This window comes from Oncorhynchus masou, chromosome 2 (assembly GCF_036934945.1).
Source record: "Oncorhynchus masou masou isolate Uvic2021 chromosome 2, UVic_Omas_1.1, whole genome shotgun sequence".
Lineage (NCBI taxonomy): Eukaryota > Metazoa > Chordata > Actinopteri > Salmoniformes > Salmonidae > Oncorhynchus > Oncorhynchus masou.
This window is the reverse complement of record NC_088213.1, coordinates 16,137,395-16,158,461: the sequence shown is the minus strand read 5'-3', so window position 1 is coordinate 16,158,461 and position 21,067 is coordinate 16,137,395. Positions and strand designations below refer to the sequence as shown.

General features: G+C 43.2%; 1 protein-coding gene and 1 long non-coding RNA gene across 3 annotated transcripts in view; one reads left to right on the top strand and one right to left on the bottom strand.

The window, feature by feature from the left end:
- LOC135556013 (uncharacterized) overlaps positions 1-21,067 on the bottom strand; it is a 65,279-nt gene that overhangs the window by 16,441 nt on the left and 27,771 nt on the right. The gene's annotated exons all lie outside the window — the stretch shown is intronic.
- The window catches only part of trip4 (thyroid hormone receptor interactor 4), an 84,988-nt gene that overhangs the window by 36,548 nt on the left and 27,373 nt on the right, over positions 1-21,067 (top strand). For both annotated transcript variants that reach the window (XM_064988848.1, XM_064988864.1), the window contains one exon: positions 4,966-5,068. In XM_064988848.1, the coding sequence (XP_064844920.1) occupies positions 4,966-5,068 (103 nt within the window). The remainder of the gene's footprint in view (positions 1-4,965; positions 5,069-21,067) is intronic.

The following is a 21,067-nucleotide window of genomic DNA, read 5'->3' as shown; positions in this document are numbered from 1 at the left end:
CTTCTTGGAAATGTCAGACTTGTTTGGGTGCTTCCTGTTACTAAAGCAAATGGTTTATAAAGATGGAATCCTTAAGGTGGTCAGTCACTTTGTTCTTCAGGATGTCTGCCTTCTACAAATACTTCTCTTTACTAGTTTTACCACCGTTCCTTGACTTTGTCATTTGTTCAGAAACATTAAATGTAACACATTTTAAAAGATTTCCTAGGAGCTGTCCGAACAAACGGCTACAAAGCTACAATCAGCTGGATGAGAATGAATGGGTGGAACAAGAATGACTATATTGAAGCTCAGTGATCTGAAAAGCCACCCTCCACCACTATCATTTATTTTAGCTTGAAGTGGGTTTACAGTGAAGACACAGGTCACATGACCCATCAACGGGACTCAGACCAGTACATCTGTTTCTTTACTCTCAGTGTGAAACCAGCCTTGACAAAGGGTTTTTCACCCACTCTCTCTTTTTTTTCTGTCTTTGTCTCTCTCCGTCTCTCTCTGTTTCTATCTTTCTATCTTTCTCTTCTGATTTCTCTGCCTCTTCTCTCTGTCTCTATCCATCTCTGTCTCTCCCTCTCTTCCCACCCTCCCTCTTTTCCCACCCTTTGTTAAAAGCCTCCTCCACAGCTCCCTGCTCCAGTGGCTCAGTAGCTCCCTGCCAATGAAGGCCTTTTTATTGGGCTGAGATTGAGTGCAGCCAAGCGGGGCCCGACCAGGCAGGGCCAAAGCCACAGCCACACAGGCCCATTACCACCACCGCTGCAGCGCAGCGCCTGGCCTCAGAGAAAGAGAGAGAGAGGAGATTGCTTGTCTCTGCCTCCCCTAATTGCCGACAGCAGCTGAAAAGGACCAGGGAGAGTGAGAGGGGGGAGGCAGAGCAAACAGTATTGGCTTGTTCACCAGTCATAGACCAGCAGCATGGACCCATACAGCTTATAGGGCTCTTGCTGTTCTGTTGGAAGCCCAGAGCTGTGTTTTTCTGTAGTTTTGGGCCGTGCAGGGTGGAGTTCATCCTACTTGTTGATCTGATGTCACGTTAGCAGTTTACCTACTTGTGATTGAGGTTTGTGTTTGACGAGGGTGAACTGCTCCGAGATCTGTGCCGAGGGCCAACTTCTATCCCGTGTCTTTGTGAGGGGACAGAGGTGGGCGCAGCCTTTGGGGGGCCTTGGTGCACTTTCTCTGCCCCTTGAATGATCCTGTAATATCCTCCTCACCTAGCCAACATCCCCGTCCTGCAGAGTATGTCTCTGGTCTCCAATGGACTCTGTGAATTTCATATTATTACAGGCGCTTATTGTTGCAGCCCGCTGGCAATATCCCAGCAAATTGAAAAGAATGGGCCGTTTATTAACTTGGCTGAGGCGGATGGCGAGGCTGCAAGCCATTTTTTTCCTTTCCTTTTTCCCCACTGTGTTTATAGGGGGTTGTTTTCATTCAAGAGCCTCTCTTTTCTGAAATGTCTGTACTGTAGGGAAGGTGGCTAACCCACCACTCACCACCTGAGAAACTATTATTAAAGAGCTGCAGTACGTTGAGCCGCGGAATCCTTAGCAGACTAAAGACTCTCAAAGAAGAGCTAGCTAGTTCACTGTGTCCTCTCCTTGAACACCCAAAAACACTGTTTTTAATGAGGGTATCGTTGCAAAACTAAAAAAGGTGCCTGTGACATTGCTGAGAGAGTTGCCATTGTCAGGGAAACCATAGCAACATTGGCAGCAGTCAAACCTGCCGGTGTCCGCTTGCTAACGATTTGGAAATTCTCCAAACTTTTGGAAGAGTTGCACATTTTGGACACATCTTCCCAGTGTTTGTGACTGTGAGAGAATTAGCACGAAACTAGCAATTGAACACTTGAACCAGTTTGAGGTCCAATCTGCCCTCATATTTTCATTAAGTCTAAGACATTTGCATGATTCGAGACAGAAGATTTCGAGAACCTAGACAAAACTCAAAACTCTATTTTTTTAATATACTTTCTTTCTAAAAATGTCTTTCTAAAAATGTTAAGCTTTTAATGATGTCAAACCTTCAGTGTGTACAAGGCCTACGTTATCAGAGAGGTTTTGGAATATGGAACAATGAAGGCTTTTGTGGAGTCAGAGTTGTATCCCTTTGTTAGCGTGTGTATTTTGACCTCATTAGATCATGCCTGATGCATTTGGAGTGTTTGAGTGAGCCACGGCACTGCTACGGCCCAATGTTTCATGCCTTTTTGATTAGCATGGTATGGAAACAATTAGACTCGGGGAGGGGAGGCAAAGCCGGCTCGATTCAACAGCTTTAAATGCTAATTGGCTAATGGAGGATGAAAGAGCGGGCGACCGGCTGCATTTTTGACATGAGCTCACTCAGAAGCTGGATTCATCTACTCTCAATTCATCTAGATTTAGACGGACCACCACAACCACCATTTTGTTTTCCTTTCAAAACCTGGAAAAATACTACTACTGCCATCTGAAAGCTGAATGTGCTTACACACTCCCAAGTTAGCTTTAAGTGAGAATATTCAAGCACGCATCACAGCAGGCGAAAACACATGTAAGGGAAGCGTTTGACGTCTTCTGTAATGGACTGGCTGCACCGGTCTTATAAAAACACCTCCTCCATAGCCAAGTGGAACAAGGAGGCCTCTCTTCCTCCAGACTGACGTTCATAATTGCCGTAGTGGGATGCTTGCTTTAGGATATGGGCTATTACCCCTGACTGAGATGATAGAAGAGGGATAGCTATGCAGTATGATATAGGACTTCCATCTTTTCTGTGGACAACCCCTGCGTCCGCTAACCCCCGTAACCACTCAGAATGTTGCAAAATTGGTGAGAGATTTATGGCGCTACTCTCCCACTTTAGCAGAGAAGCACTCAAAGGTTGAACCTCACACTTCACTACCAGAGTGTCATTCAGAGCCGGACTGCAGAACACCATCACAACTAGTGTGTTTTCTATCGGGTTCTACAACAAGCCGCCACTGTGGAATCCCTGTTGAGCTTCAGAGGGTGTTCAATGATGTTTCATCACATGTGGTTATTCCGGTCAGTTCAGCGTTGACTGGGAAGTGTAATAAGCAGCCCCATCACCTCTCCCAGTTTGTCAGGAACCACACAAACTGTCTGTCTTGTCGATTCTCCTAAAAGCCCTGGATTTGTCTCAACCTTCAGGGCTGCTCTTAAGAGAGACAGAGGGGGTGTAGAGGAAAGAAGCGAGCCGTCATGAAAAGCCGCTGCTTCCTGATTTTGCAGAGATGTAATCACAGCACTATCTGATAGACGTGCTGGAGGAGATTGGATGAGCTGAGAGCTGCTCCACCTGGACAGATTGGAAAGATGACTCCTTTGTCATGAAAGTGTCAGTCAATTCCCCCAACTGTCACCTGAACAACCAATCAGAGGGAGGGAGAGATGTTTCTTCTTTCCAGGGCTCCATGCTTTGCAGTGGGAGTGTTAATTAACAACAAAAAACATGTTTTATTGTCAAATACGCCTGACAGGTGCAGTGAAATGTGTTGTTTTACAGGGTCTTCCATAGTAGTATGGCGCACCTGGAGCAAATTAGGTTTAAGTACCTTGATCAAGGGCACACCGGCAGACATTTTACCCTGTCGGCTCGGGTTTTCGAATCAGCAACCTTTCGGTTTCTGGCCCAACGCTCTAACTGTTAGGCTACCTGCCACCCTATCTATGTATCAACAGTACTGTCTGGAGCTAGGGCCTGTAAATAATAAAGCTGTCACAGTAGAGAGATGATTACAGCTGTAATAACAAGCTACAACATGATGATACCAATTTGGTAACACTTCATTTTAAGGGTCCATAGTAAACCATTTGTAAGGCATTTACAGTTTGCTCACCATTTATAAATCATTACTCCCACATGTAAATGTTAGTAAGCTAGTTATTCAGACATGAATATATATTTCCTTTAACGTCGTGTGTTGTGTGCTTGTTTTTGATTTTGACCAGGTACTGCTGGAATGGCTACCAATAACATGGCCTTCATTTTGTGAGAAATTACACTGGTCACTCAAAACATTTATGAAGTATTTTTTAAATATTAATAGGACTCAATTTAGATTAGGGACTGCAAAAATAATTGACTAATGATTTAGTGAATGGTTTAATAATGTGAGAGTAATGATTAATACATGGTGAACACACAATTTATAAATGCCTTCAAAATGGTTTATTATGGAACCTTATAACGAAGTGTTACCAATGATTTACTTTCCCCCACATCCAGACCCTCCCTCTTTCTACCACTGTCTTTATAAAATCATGTAGAACAGATGAAGATGTATGGAGAATGATGACGATGTATGGAGAATGATGATGATGATGTATGGAGAATGATGATGATGTATGTAGAATGATGATGATGTATGTAGAACAGATGATGATGTATGTAGAACAGGTGATGATGTATGTAGAACAGATGATGATGTATGTAGAATGATGATGATGTATGTAGAACAGATGATGATGTATGTAGAACAGATGATGATGTATGTAGAATGAGGCTGATGTATGTAGAACAGATGATGATGTATGTAGAATGATGATGATGTTTGTAGAACAGATGATGATGTATGTAGAATGATGATGATGTATGTAGAATGATGATGATGTATGTAGAATGATGATGTCATGTTGCGTAACCTCTGATTGTGGTGTCTCAGTGTCGTGTTTGTTTCATAATGTCATGACAAGTTATAAGGTGTTACGCCACCCTTTCCACAGGGATGTAGAGATTCCATGTAAACATGCTTCAATTAAAAACCCTTTATTCCAGGTTATATTGCTTTCATGTCTATGGTATTACTCTGATAATAACAGGTTCTATCTACCTGTAGGTTCTCTGTCCTTCCTGACCAGGATGTATCAGTCTAACAGCAATGACGGCTCCCAGTGTCACCACTCCTGTCTGTCCTTAGGAAAAGCAGTGCTCTGACTGTTTCTGTGTTTCCTGCAGTTTCCTCAGACCTGCGAGGAGTCTGGATCTCCGTTCGTCTTCGTCTGCACCAACCCTCAGGAGCTGCTGGTGAAATTCCCCATGAAAGGGAAACATAAGATCTGTAAGTGCTGCGTCTTTCTGTGTCGCAGAGTAGATCCCAATGAGTTTGGTTGAGCTTTCTGTGTCGCAGAGTAGTAGATCCCAACAAGTCTGGTTGACCTTTCTGTGTCGCAGAGTAGTAGATCCCAACAAGTCTGGTTGACCTTTCTGTGTCGCAGAGTAGTAGATCCCAACAAGTCTGGTTGACCTTTCTGTGTCGCAGAGTAGTAGATCCCAACAAGTCTGGTTGACCTTTCTGTGTCGCAGAGTAGTAGATCCCAACAAGTCTGGTTGACCTTTCTGTGTCGCAGAGTAGTAGATCCCAACAAGTTTGGTTGAGATTTCTTTTTTTTGGTTGAGTTTTTCACAAACTCCTGAGACATGAAGGGTTGTTTATGTCCCCCTCTCCTGTCTCCGGTCCTTTAAGATGGATCTCCGGGTCTTTGGGAGATTCAAGGTAAAAAACTTGATCCCTTGTCTTTGATCAGTAGGGGAGGATTTCAGTTGTATTGTGAAGGGGTGAATTCAAGCAACAGCCCAAAGGGTTAAGGTGCTTATGCTCATAAAAAACAACAATAGATATATCATCTGAGGAAGGATTTCAGTTGTATTGTGAAGGGGTGAATTCAAGCAACAGCCCAGAGGGTTAAGGTGCTTATCCTCATAAAAAACAACAATAGATATATCATCTGAGGAAACCATTTTGTCATAATTCTGTATTTGCTAACTGGTTCCACTCCCATTGATTTGCACGGAGTTATGCTAATGCTAAGCTGTGAGCTATCTTAGATCCCTGACGTTGAGTCCATAGACCACAAAGTCTAGGCGTCCATTCAAAACAGTAACATGTATATTTTGAATGCACTATCCCTTTAATACATTGAATAATGCCTTATTACCTCTATATTGAGTGTAACCTATAAGATATCCAACTAGTCCCCAGACAGTTCATTTCTAGCACACTATTGGACCTGTCATCTCCTCTTTATATCCAGCTAGTATTTCACCCTCTATTACTCTGCAGCCTCTGAAGGCTCAGAACCATCTCCAGGGAGACCACCTGTGAACCCCACACAAGTGCTGGTGGGGTGGGGGTCTGTGTGTTTCTGTGAGTCAAAGGGGGGAACCTGCTGTTAGAAGCTGGCCGAGTATTTAGAGGGTTAGCTGCTGGAGCCAAGCAGACATTCGGTATCTATTCACAGTGTCTCTCTCTGTCACTCTCTGTTTCTGTCTCTCTCCCTCGCTCTCTCAATTTAATTACATTTCAATTCTCTGTCTCTCTCCCACTCTCAATTTAATTCAATTTCAATTCTCTCTCTCTCTCTCTCTCTCTCTCTCTCTCTCTCTCTCTCTCTCTCTCTCTGTCAGTCTTTCTTTCTTGTCTTCCGCCTGGGTTGCCTCCCTAACACGCAGGGTCAGGGGGCTACTGCAACCACTCTCGTTCAGGGAGGCCCAGTGGGACTGTTCTTCAGCCCTCCACTATGTTAGCCAGGAAAGGACCTCTTCTCTTGTCCAGCTAGCTGCCTCAGACCTGACAGGGCAGCGGAGTGGTGGAAGGATTAGACAGGAAAGGACCTCTTCTCTTGTCCAGCTAGCTGCCTCAGACCTGACAGGGCAGCAGAGTGGTGGAAGGATTAGACAGGAAAGGACCTCTTCTCTTGTCCAGCTAGCTGCCTCAGACCTGACAGGGCAGCAGAGCGGTGGAAGGATTAGACAGGAAAGGACCTCTTCTCTTGTCCAGCTAGCTGCCTCAGACCTGACAGGGCAGCGGAGTGGTGGAAGGATTTGACAGGAAAGGACCTCTTCTCTTGTCCAGCTAGCTGCCTCAGACCTGACAGGGCAGCGGAGCGGTGGAAGGATTAGACAGGAAAGGACCTCTTCTCTTGTCCAGCTAGCTGCCTCAGACCTGACAGGGCAGCAGAGTGGTGGAAGGATTAGACAGGAAAGGACCTCTTCTCTTGTCCAGCTAGCTGCCTCAGACCTGACAGGGCAGCGGAGTGGTGGAAGGATTAGACAGGAAAGGACCTCTTCTCTTGTCCAGCTAGCTGCCTCAGACCTGACAGGGCAGCGGAGTGGTGGAAGGATTAGACAGGAAAGGACCTCTTCTCTTGTCCAGCTAGCTGCCTCAGACCTGACAGGGCAGCAGAGTGGTGGAAGGATTAGACAGGAAAGGACCTCTTCTCTTGTCCAGCTAGCTGCCTCAGACCTGACAGGGCAGCAGAGCGGTGGAAGGATTTGACAGGAAAGGACCTCTTCTCTTGTCCAGCTAGCTGCCTCAGACCTGACAGGGCAGCGGAGCGGTGGAAGGATTTGACAGGAAAGGACCTCTTCTCTTGTCCAGCTAGCTGCCTCAGACCTGACAGGGCAGCGGAGCGGTGGAAGGATTAGACAGGAAAGGACCTCTTCTCTTGTCCAGCTAGCTGCCTCAGACCTGACAGGGCAGCAGAGTGGTGGAAGGATTAGACAGGAAAGGACCTCTTCTCTTGTCCAGCTAGCTGCCTCAGACCTGACAGGGCAGCAGAGCGGTGGAAGGATTAGACAGGAAAGGACCTCTTCTCTTGTCCAGCTAGCTGCCTCAGACCTGACAGGGCAGCAGAGCGGTGGAAGGATTAGACAGGAAAGGACCTCTTCTCTTGTCCAGCTAGCTGCCTCAGACCTGACAGGGCAGCGGAGCGGTGGAAGGATTAGACAGTGTTGACACTTTACTTAAAGGTCTGCTCGTAAACTGCTTATGAACGTTGACTTATTTAGAAACTATTCACTATTAAACTATTTCCTATTAAACGATTTACTAATGAAAACTATTTACTATTAAACTATTTACTATTAAACAATTTACTAATGAAAACGATTTACTATTAAACTATTCACTATTACATGATTTACTATTAAACAATTTTCTATTAAACAATTCACTAAACTATTTTGTATAGAAACCTATTTACTGTTAAACTATTCACTAATAGTTTACTATTATGACTAATATTTTATGACGAAACTATTTAGCTTTATAATGACACCCTGTCCACCAAGCAGTATTGCATTCAATGCTGGTACCCATGGAGAGAGGAGAGGTGTTGTGGTAAATATGGGCTATAGAAACCAAGAGAGACGGGTAATTAGACTGGTCATTAGGGAGAGACTGGTTGTTAAACTGGTCATTAGGGAGAGACTGGTCGTTAAACTGGTCATTAGACCGGTCATTAGACTGGTCATTATGGAGAGACTGGTTGTTAAACTGGTCATTAGGGAGAGACTGATTGTTAAACTGGTCATTAGGGAGAGACTGGTTGTTAAACTGGTCATTAGGGAGAGACTGGTTGTTAAACTGGTCATTAGGGAGAGACTGGTTCTTAGAGTGGTCATTAGGGAGAGACTGGTTGTTAAACTGGTCATTAGGGAGAGACTGGTTGTTAAACTGGTCATTAAACTGGTCATTAGACTGGTTATTAGACTGGTCATTAGGGAGAGACTGGTTGTTAAACTGGTCATTAGGGAGAGACTGGTTGTTAAACTGGTCATTAGGGAGAGACTGGTTGTTAAACTGGTCATTAGGGAGAGACTGGTTGTTAAACTGGTCATTAGGAAGAGACTGGTTGTTAAACTGGTCATTAGACTGGTTATTAGACTGGTCATTAGGGAGAGACTGGTTGTTAAACTGGTCATTAGGGAGAGACTGGTTGTTAAACTGGTCATTAGGGAGAGACTGGTTGTTAAACTGGTCATTAGGGAGAGACTGGTTGTTAAACTGGTCATTAGGGAGAGACTGGTTGTTAAACTGGTCATTAGGGAGAGACTGGTTGTTAAACTGGTCATTAGGGAGAGACTGGTTGTTAAACTGGTCATTAGGGAGAGACTGGTTATTAGAGTGGTCATTAGGGAGAGACTGGTTGTTAAACTGGTCATTAGGGAGAGACTGGTTGTTAAACTGGTCATTGGGGAGAGACTGGTTGTTAAACTGGTCATTAGGGAGAGACTGGTTGTTAAACTGGTCATTAGGGAGAGACTGGTTATTAGAGTGGTCATTAGGGAGAGACTGGTTATTAAACTGGTCATTAGGGAGAGACTGTTCGTTAGACTGGTCATTAGACTGGTCATTAGACTGGTCATTAGGGAGAGACTAAACTGGTCATTAGGGAGAGACTGGTTGATAAACTGGTCATTAGGGAGAGACTGGTTGTTAAACTGGTCATTGGGGAGAGACTGGTTGTTAAACTGGTCATTAGGGAGAGACTGGTTATTAGAGTGGTCATTAGGGAGAGACTGGTTGTTAAACTGGTCATTAGGGAGAGACTGGTTGTTAAACTGGTCATTAGGGAGAGACTGGTTGTTAAACTGGTCATTAGGGAGAGACTGGTTGTTAAACTGGTCATTAGGGAGAGACTGGTTGTTAAACTGGTCATTAGGGAGAGACTGGTTGTTAAACTGGTCATTGGGGAGAGACTGGTTGTTAAACTGGTCATTAGGGAGAGACTGGTTATTAAACTGGTCATTAGGGAGAGACTGGTTCTTAGAGTGGTCATTAGGGAGAGACTGGTTATTAAACTGGTCATTAGGGAGAGACTGGTTATTAAACTGGTCATTAGGGAGAGACTGGTTCTTAGAGTGGTCATTAGGGAGAGACTGGTTGTTAAACTGGTCATTAGGGAGAGACTGGTTCTTAGAGTGGTCATTAGGGAGAGACTGGTTATTAAACTGGTCATTAGGGAGAGACTGGTCGTTAGACTGGTCATTAGGGAGAGACTGGTCATTAGACTGGTCATTAGGGAGAGACTGGTTGTTAAACTGGTCATTAGGGAGAGACTGGTTATTAGAGTGGTCATTAGGGAGAGACTGGTTGTTAAACTGGTCATTAGGGAGAGACTGGTTGTTAAACTGGTCATTAGGGAGAGACTGGTTGTTAAACTGGTCATTAGGGAGAGACTGGTTGTTAAACTGGTCATTAGGGAGAGACTGGTTGTTAAACTGGTCATTAGGGAGAGACTGGTTGTTAAACTGGTCATTAGACTGGTTATTAGACTGGTCATTAGGGAGAGACTGGTTGTTAAACTGGTCATTAGGGAGAGACTGGTTGTTAAACTGGTCATTAGGGAGAGACTGGTTGTTAAACTGGTCATTAGGGAGAGACTGGTTATTAGAGTGGTCATTAGGGAGAGACTGGTTGTTAAACTGGTCATTAGGGAGAGACTGGTTGTTAAACTGGTCATTAGGGAGAGACTGGTTGTTAAACTGGTCATTAGGGAGAGACTGGTTATTAGAGTGGTCATTAGGGAGAGACTGGTTGTTAAACTGGTCATTGGGGAGAGACTGGTTGTTAAACTGGTCATTAGGGAGAGACTGGTTGTTAAACTGGTCATTAGGGAGAGACTGGTTGTTAAACTGGTCATTAGGGAGAGACTGGTTATTAGAGTGGTCATTAGGGAGAGACTGGTTATTAAACTGGTCATTAGGGAGAGACTGGTCGTTAGACTGGTCATTAGACTGGTCATTAGACTGGTCATTAGGGAGAGACTGGTTGTTAAACTGGTCATTAAGGAGAGACTGGTTGTTAAACTGGTCATTGGGGAGAGACTGGTTGTTAAACTGGTCATTAGGGAGAGACTGGTTATTAGAGTGGTCATTAGGGAGAGACTGGTTGTTAAACTGGTCATTAGGGAGAGACTGGTTATTGGAGTGGTCATTAGGGAGAGACTGGTTGTTAAACTGGTCATTAGGGAGAGACTGGTTGTTAAACTGGTCATTAGGGAGAAACTGGTTGTTAAACTTGTCATTAGGGAGAGACTGGTTGTTAAACTGGTCATTGGGGAGAGACTGGTTGTTAAACTGGTCATTAGGGAGAGACTGGTTATTAAACTGGTCATTAGGGAGAGACTGGTTCTTAGAGTGGTCATTAGGGAGAGACTGGTTATTAAACTGGTCATTAGGGAGAGACTGGTTATTAAACTGGTCATTAGGGAGAGACTGGTTGTTAAACTGGTCATTAGGGAGAGACTGGTTGTTAAACTGGTCATTAGGGAGAGACTGGTTCTTAGAGTGGTCATTAGGGAGAGACTGGTTATTAAACTGGTCATTAGGGAGAGACTGGTCGTTAGACTGGTCATTAGACTGGTCATTAGACTGGTCATTAGGGAGAGACTGGTTGTTAAACTGGTCATTAAGGAGAGACTGGTTATTAGAGTGGTCATTAGGGAGAGACTGGTTGTTAAACTGGTCATTAGGGAGAGACTGGTTGTTAAACTGGTCATTAGGGAGAGACTGATTGTTAAACTGGTCATTAGGGAGAGACTGGTTGTTAAACTGGTCATTAGGGAGAGACTGGTTGTTAAACTGGTCATTAGGGAGAGACTGGTTATTAGAGTGGTCATTAGGGAGAGACTGATTATTAGAGTGGTCATTAGGGAGAGACTGGTTATTAGAGTGGTCATTAGGGAGAGACTGGTTGTTAAACTGGTCATTAGGGAGAGACTGGTTGTTAGTGGTCATTAGGGAGAGACTGGTTATTAGAGTGGTCATTAGGGAGAGACTGGAAATTACAATGGTCATTAGACTGGTCATTAGACTGGTTATTCGGGAGAGACTCAAAATTACCCTGGTCATGAGACTGGTCATAATGGAGAGACTGGTCATTCTGGATCCTGCAGAGTAGTGACATTCAGAAGGGGAGAATGATGGGAATTCTTCATTGAGGTGTGGGTGGATGTTCAATGTAATGTACACTGGATAGACCCATTGTGGTGTGGGTGACTGTGCATGCGTGTGTGTGCATAGATCAAAGTGTTTGTGTGTGTCTGTGTGTATGTTTACAGACTGGGGACTTTCCTCTGATTGTACCCATTCATCCACACACTGTAACGACCCCAGCCAACCACTTCTGTCGGAGCTGAAGGTCATCCCGGCTGTTCAGAGCTATCAAACAACCTGACAAGTGCCCCCCTCTCTCTCTCTCTGTCTCTCTGTCTCTGTGTCATTTTTTCTCTCTCTCTCTTTCTTCCTCTCTCCCTCCCCTCTTTCTCTCTATTTCTCTCTCTCTATTTCTCCTCCCCTCTTTCTCGCTCTCTGTCTCACTCTCTCTCGTGCTGATCCAGACCCTTCATCTGCTTGCTGGCTACTGCAAATGTTCCAGTCTCTCCAGTTACCAGCCTTTAGTGTCTAACTGATCTCCTTAAAGAGTGTGACCCAGTCATCCTGAACACCTCTCCGTTTCATTAGGACACTATTCACTTAGCTTTATGTGCTTCGGATGACATGTGAGGTGAAAATCTGGTCTATTCTCTCTTCGCTCTCTCTCTTTCTTTCAAACACACACACACACACACACACACACACACACACACACACACATCATATAAGTAGGTACATCAGATTTCTCACAACACTTGCGTTTGCCATGAAATGCGTTTGGATACTTTACATGCCCGGGGAAGAAAAATGAACCTGCTTATTTGTACATTGTGTCAGCGAGGTGTGAGTGAGTACCACAGACAACTGTCTCTGAGAGTACGCTTCCTTGTTTGCCCTGCGTTTACTGCCGTGTACACAAAGAGCCCCTTCCAGCTGTCTTGTTACAATGCCATTTGCTTCCATGTTGGTGAATACATTGACAAGCACTGCAATATGTATGGCTGCCGTCCCCCAGGTTACACAGATATGGAAGTGGTTTGATAATCCCACTGAAGTGAAGTGGAGGGGGGGGGTTGCTCCAGTAACCATCCTACCTCACGGTTAGCTCTGTTTTACCACGTTGAAAACACAGTGCCATGGGATTGAAACAGAAAGCCAATTAGCTTAACCAGCGTCCAGCTTTTTCTCCAGAGGGGGTCCTTGCATTTTCTACCTCTTTTTACTCCTCCTCCGGGAGACTGAAGAGGTTAGCGAGAGAAGAAAGTCCTCTTCTTTGGGTTATTTATTTATTCATGGATTGATTTAATATTCATGATTTTTCCAGGACTATCTGGCTGCAGAGGGGAATTTACTGCTCTGGAGGCGACGGACTGGGAACGAAATCACGTTTTAGCTCCATTGAGCTTTGTGGATGAAGGGAAGGGAAAAAAGAGAGAGAGGGAGGGAGAGGAGGGTTTATGTGCTCTCCAGTAAATGGGAGGTAGGCCTGTAAGGTGACAGGCTGTGTTTATTACTGATCTGTCAGCCGGTTAATGGCTAGAGGAGAGTGGAGCAGAGCAGCTCATATAGAGGCCAGGCTGGAACTGCATGGCAGGCAGAGAGTGAGCCCTCAACAGTGGTCTGGATTCATAGTACCACTCTGGCAGACCCAGTCTTCAAGGTTGCTTCCACAGTCCCTAAAGAATAACCCCATCGCTTTCTCTACATTCTCAACCAACATTCTCCCCCAGACTTTATTTTCAGTTTCCCCCTCTCCCTCGTATAACAGGCAGAGAGAGCTCTTAACAATGGGACTCAATGCGAGTACTACTAACAGAACCAATGATGGTACTACTAACAGAACCAATGATGGTACTACTAACAGAACCAATGATGGTACTACTAACAGAACCAATGATAGTACTACTAACAGAACCAATGATGGTACTACTAACAGAACCAATGATAGTACTACTAACAGAACCAATGAGAGTACTACTAACAGAACCAATGATGGTACTACTCTAACAGAACCAATGATGGTACTACTAACAGAACCAATGATGGTACTACTAACAGAACCAATGATAGTACTACTAACAGAACCAATGATAGTACTACTAACAGAACCAATGATGGTACTACTAACAGAACCAATGATGGTACTACTACTAACAGAACCAATGATAGTACTACTAACAGAACCAATGTAGTACTACTAACAGAACCAGTGATGGTACTACTCTAACATAACTAATGATAGTGCTACTAACAGAACCAATGATGGTACTACTAACAGAACCAATGATAGTACTACTAACAGAACCAATGATGGTACTACTAACAGAACCAATGATAGTACTACTAACAGAACCAATGATGGTACTACTAACAGAACCAATGATGGTACTACTAACAGAACTAATGATAGTACTACTAACAGAACCAATGATGGTACTACTCTAACAGAACCAATGATAGTACTACTAACAGAAGAACCAATGATGGTACTACTAACAGAACCAATGATGGTACTACTAACAGAACCATTGTACTACTAACAGAACCAAACAGAACCAATGATGGTACTACTAACAGAACCAATGATAGTACTACTAACAGAACCAATGATGGTACTACTAACAGAACCAATGATGGTACTACTAACAGAACCAATGAATGATGGTACTACTCTAACAGAACTAATGATAGTACTACTAACAGAACCAATGATGTACTACTCTAACAGAACCAATGATGGTACTACTAACAGAACCAATGATAGTACTACTAACAGAACCAATGATAGTACTACTAACAGAACCAATGATGGTACTACTCTAACATAACCAATGATAGTACTACTAACAGAACCAATGATGGTACTACTCTAACAGAACCAATGATAGTACTACTAACAGAACCAATGATAGTACTACTAACAGAACCAATGATAGTACTACTAACAGAACCAATGATGGTACTACTAACAGAACCAATGATGGTACTACTAACAGAACTAATGATAGTACTACTAACAGAACCAATGATGGTACTACTAACAGAACCAATGATGGTACTACTCTAACATAACTAATGATAGTGCTACTAACAGAACCAATGATGGTACTACTCTAACATAACCAATGATAGTACTACTAACAGAACCAATGATGGTACTACTCTAACAGAACCAATGATAGTACTACTAACAGAACCAATGATGGTACTAACTCTAACATGAACATAACTAATGATAGTACTACTAACAGAACCAATGATGGTACTACTCTAACAGAACCAATGATAGTACTACTAACAGAACCAATGATGGTACTACTCTAACATAACTAATGATAGTGCTACTAACAGAACCAATGATGGTACTACTCTAACATAACTAATGATAGTACTACTAACATAACCAATGATGGTACTACTCTAACAGAACCAATGATAGTACTACCAACAGAACCAATGATGGTACTACTCTAACAGAACCAATGATGGGGCTACTAACAGAACCAATGATAGTACTACTCTAACATAACTAATGATAGTACTACTAACAGAACCAATGATAGTACTACTCTAACAGAACCAATGATAGTGCTACTAACAGAACCAATGATGGTACTACTCTAACAGAACCAATGATAGTACTACTAACAGAACCAATGATGGTACTACTCTAACATAACTAATGATAGTACTACTAACAGAACCAATGATGGTACTACTCTAACAGAACCAATGATAGTACTACTAACAGAACCAATGATAGTACTACTCTAACATAACTAATGATACTACTAACAGAACCAATGATGGTACTACTCTAACATAACTAATGATAGTGCTACTAACAGAACCAATGATGGTACTACTCTAACAGAACCAATGATAGTACTACTAACAGAACCAATGATGGTACTACTCTAACATAACTAATGATAGTGCTACTAACAGAACCAATGATGGTACTACTCTAACATAACTAATGATAGTACTACTAACAGAACCAATGATGGTACTACTCTAACAGAACCAATGATAGAACCAATGACTACTAACAGAACCAATGATGGTACTACTCTAACAGAACCAATGATGGTACTACTCTAACAGAACCAATGATAGTACTACTCTAACATAACTAATGATAGTACTACTAACAGAACCAATGATGGTACTACTCTAACAGAACCAATGATAGTGCTACTAACAGAACCAATGATGGTACTACTCTAACAGAACCAATGATAGTGCTACTAACAGAACCAGTGATGGTACTACTCTAACATAACTAATGATAGTGCTACTAACAGAACCAATGATGGTACTACTCTAACAGAACCAATGATAGTGCTACTAACAGAACCAATGATGGTACTACTCTAACATAACTAATGATAGTGCTACTAACAGAACCAATGATGGTACTACTCTAACATAACTAATGATAGTGCTACTAACAGAACCAATGATGGTACTACTCTAACAGAACCAATGATAGTACTACTAACAGAACCAATGATGGTACTACTCTAACAGAACCAATGATAGTGCTACTAACAGAACCAATGATGGTACTACTCTAACATAACTAATGATAGTGCTACTAACAGAACCAATGATGGTACTACTCTAACAGAACCAATGATAGTGCTACTAACAGAACCAATGATAGTACTACTCTAACATAACTAATGATAGTACTACTAACATAACCAATGATGGTACTACTCTAACAGAACCAATGATAGTGCTACTAACAGAACCAATGATGGTACTACTCTAACATAACTAATGATAGTGCTACTAACAGAACCAATGATGTATCTAACAGAACCAATGATAGTGCTACTAACAGAACCAATGATGGTACTACTCTAACATAACTAATGATAGTACTACTAACATAACCAATGATGGTACTACTCTAACAGAACCAATGATAGTACTACTAACAGAACCAATGATGGTACTACTAACAGAACCAATGATGGTACTACTCTAACAGAACCAATGATAGTACTTCTAACAGAACCAATGATGGTACTTCTCTAACATAACCAATGATAGTACTACTAACAGAACCAATGACCATACTACTCTAACAGAACCAATGACCATACTAGAACCAATACTAACAGAACAATGATGGTACCACTAACAGAACCAATGATGGTACCAATGATAGTGCTACTAACAGAACCAATGATGGTACTACATAACTAATGAATCTATAACAGAACGGTACTACTAACAGAACCAATGATAGTACTACTAACAGAACCAATGATGGTACTACCCTAACAGAACCAATGGTGGTACTACTCTAACAGAACCAATTATAGTACTTCTAACAGAACCAATAGTGGTACTTCTCTAACAGAACCAATGATAGTACTACTAACAGAACCAATGACCATACTACTGCTAACAGAACCAATGACCATACTAGTACTAACAGAACCAATGATGGTACCACTAACAGAACCAATGATGGTACGTACTACTTACGTAATCTATGACGGTACTACTAACAGAACCAATGACGGTACTACTAACAGAACTCATGATGGTACTAGTCTAACAGAACCAATTGCAGTACCACTCTAACAGAACCAACGATAGTACTACTGAACAGAACAGAACCCGTGTCCAGGGCTGCTTTACAGTACGTCCACCTCTCTCCCCTTCTGCTAAACCTTTCTGTGGTATTGATCGGGCTCAACGCTGTGCTGTGTAGGCGGTGTGATTCATTTCCTTGATTAGGAAGAGATTACCCTGCTGTGGGGAGTTAGTGCTGGCCCTGCTACAATTCATCGCACTGAGGCTGCTGCCTTGTTTTTGTTAATTTGTCAGGTCAGAAATCAAGGATCAATCGCTGGTTTATTTGCCTAGTTCAAGTAGCAATGGGGGGTGAGGATGTTATTACGGGCACTTTCAATCTGACTGGTCACAGTAGTTGACATTGAGTGGGCAGCGATTGGCGTCATTTGTTTACACATTCTGTGTCTGCTTGTGAAGAAGGGTTGTGTGACATGATCCACTTGGAATCGTGATTGCCGTATCGTAATATATTTTCTGCCGTGGTATGTATTGTGAGCTTACAATACTTATCCCTATTATTTAATGCACCCACCTTTTTTAAAGCAATTCAATTCATGTATTAATTATTTATAGAGTTGTTTTGATTCATGCGTAGTGTGTCAATGTTCATGTACAAACTGCATTTTGTGTTATTTACAGCTGACTGTGTTGGCCACACTGTGTAGCCAAAGCATCAAAATCCAGACTTCACTAAACTGTTTACCCAACATGCTCATTCACCACATCTGCCAGAAAGATCAACATTACTCAAGTCCATCATCAGCTTACTGTCTCCAACCTGCCTCTCCTGAATACAAAAAAACATGTGGCTACTTGTGATTCTCACTCACTTAAAGCCTCTTCTCCATTTTGAGAAGACCACGCAATAGCTATTGTTGTCATGGAGACCGCACAGTCCATGTTTAACGGGCTGTTTTTTTACAGTCCAAGAGAAGACTATGCAAACAGTGAGCTGTGTTTGCCCTGTGTGGTTGAGCAGTGATCCAGGAACGCGGTCAGTCGACAGTTCCCCGGGACTCCAAACAGACCATGACTCCAGTCCTCATTATAACAGTGGGACGGACCACCTGAGGACCGAACATAAATAATGCAGAGAGAACCAGAGTTCTGCTGACAAACCCTTCCCCCTCGACCACATGGTTGAACCCCTAGCCCTGGAGGGCATGGTAAAGACATCCCTTACGACACCATACCACACCGTTATGACACTCTATTCCTGTGAGTGACGTATTTTCTACCTCCTCTCCACGGGGCCCTATATGGGGTTTCCTATGGATGTGGGCACGGGCCCGCAGCTTTGGCTCTGAAAAATAACCCACAGCAAAAAAATCTAATTCTTTATCTTAATTTGATCCTAATTTACTCCGACAGTCGCAATGAAAAGTGTGAGATGAAAGAGTTGAATTCCAATGAAGAGGTAATGACCATGGCGAGTCGATAGTGATATTGGTCTTACTCTGCTGTGTGTTTTCCCCATCTCCCATCAGTATGTTTAGCTTGGTCTCTCTTAAAATGTAGACTGTTTCCTACTTTGTTACCAGAGGCAAGGGCCCTTGACTCACTGCCACCAGCCTCTGCCAAGACAGCCTTTTTAAGCTGTGATAAAAAATTTACGAGAGAGAGAGAGAATGCTATGGTGGAGAACAGAGGCCACATTCGGAGAGAAGCAGCTGCTCCCTGATAGCGGTTGGAAGGTCTCCTCAGTACTCGGCAGTGTTCTGCTCTCCCCATGCCCACCATGAATATTGCATTAGCCCACTACAGGGCCCCTTGTGTTTGCCCCCCAAGAGAGGAGAGTAGAGCAGCCATGGTACTGGAGCGTACGAGGAGTCAAGCCCACACACCCCACACCGCCAGGCCCATCCACATTTAGCTTGCACAGGCAGACGCTCCAAACTCCAGACCAGCTTTCCATCAGCATAATCTCCCAGACTGACTCAGAGGACTCCTGTCTCATAATGTGTCAACCTCAATTATATTAATGTGAGCACCCAAGAAAAATGTCTGACATTTGCTGGCATTTACAGGACGAGTAACTGTTTTCTGGCTGGTGTTTTTTGCTCCAGCTGAGTCGTCTTAGAGGCCCTTTTGAAAAAAAACACATATTGGCTCTGTGTGGACCCGTCTCCCACTGATTAGCTAAAGAAACAAAGTTATGGTAAATAGCAGCACCGAGGCCACAATTATGTCAAAATACTATTTTTTTTGTTCATATAATCTCCACAGCAATTGAAAATTGGCACCTCCTTTGAACAAGGTCAATGATGGTACAAGTGAAGAGGCCATTTTGAGAGGCGAGCCTAGCTGGCGGTTATTAGCTATTAGCCTAATTCCCTGGCCTTTAAACACAAACACCTGGAGGCCAAGGGCAGTCCTGACCGTGAGGTCAGCCCCTGTTAAACTGGAGCTTTCGTCTCTTCCCCATCTCATCCTCCTCCTCCATAGTGTTTCATTAGTGTTTCACCGACTCCATTACCCTGCTGTAATGTGCACTTAGCCGCCTGATCTCCATGCGGCTGACATGTGACTCCCCCAGTGCACTTTGCACACCTTCTCTCATTTGAACAGGGGACATCCTCTGAGAATGCCAATTTACTGGTTAATGCAGAAGAGGCATGTGTTCCTTCCTCGCTATCGCTCACCTTCCTGTTGCTGCACTCTGTCACAACCCCCTCATTAATTCTTACCTAATTAAAAAAAAAAAATCTGTCCTATTTCCTCGTTGCTGTTTCTGCTCAAGGTGTTATTTTCAATGCTAATGAGGCACAGCAATGAGCAGCGGTTTGTGGCGAGGGAAGCTGAAAAGATGGCGATATGCTAATAAAAACCAGTTCAAACACGAGCGATTCTCCTCAGTAAAGCTAAAGCGCTACATTCTGTTATGCATGAGGTCAGTGTGTTCACTTCAGCACCGTTCTTCACTTTGTCCTACAACCCATGAGACCTGCAAAAGGAGGACCAGTAATTGAAGAAAGCGCATACGTTCTCAAGACCAGCACTTAAAAACAGTTCAAGGGTTCAAACTACCTTGAAGAGGTAAACAACTTGTTCTGGGTTTTTGTTGAAGGCATAGGTTTTGCCTGTCCATCTGTGTTTACCTCAATGGCTTATGTTGTCTCTATGCATCATGCTTGCTAGCTGCACTTTGCCCACTCTCACTGGGAGCACATGCCCAGAAAGTAGCCATAACTCTCTCTGGTAGTCTAGGAGATGTGCTGATCTGTCCAAGCTCTTGGATAGGTTAGGAATTCCATTTGCAAGGGCGGCAGGTAGCCTAGCAGTTAGAGCGTTGGGCCAATAATCAAAAGGTTGCTAGTTCAAATCCCCGAGAGCCAGGGTCGCCGTTGATAATGGCAGACCCTGACCCCATTCTCCAAGAGTGTCTCGGGGGGAGTTGGCATATGCACAAAAACACATTTCCATTTCACACCTGGGAGACTTGAATAAATTCTTCCCATTAGGAAAACAGTGAAGCAAATAACATACCGTTGAAGCTAAACACCTGCAGTGAGGCTAGTATATGTACATGTGTGAAAAGGACAAATTTAAACATCTAATTATTATTATAAGCCCCCAGCAATCAGGCCAATGTTTCTGGCATTCCCTATCGCTAATTAACTGGAACCAGTAAAGCTTTCCTCTGAATCTCGACTGGGTTGTGTCTCTTCCAAAAGATCTCATGTCCCAGTTTAGTATCCCACACAGTTTTTCACACCAGAGATATAGCCGCAGATCGAGACCGTAATCACTGGGAAATATCACATCTTTTCCCTCCATTTTGACAGTTCACATTGCAGAGATG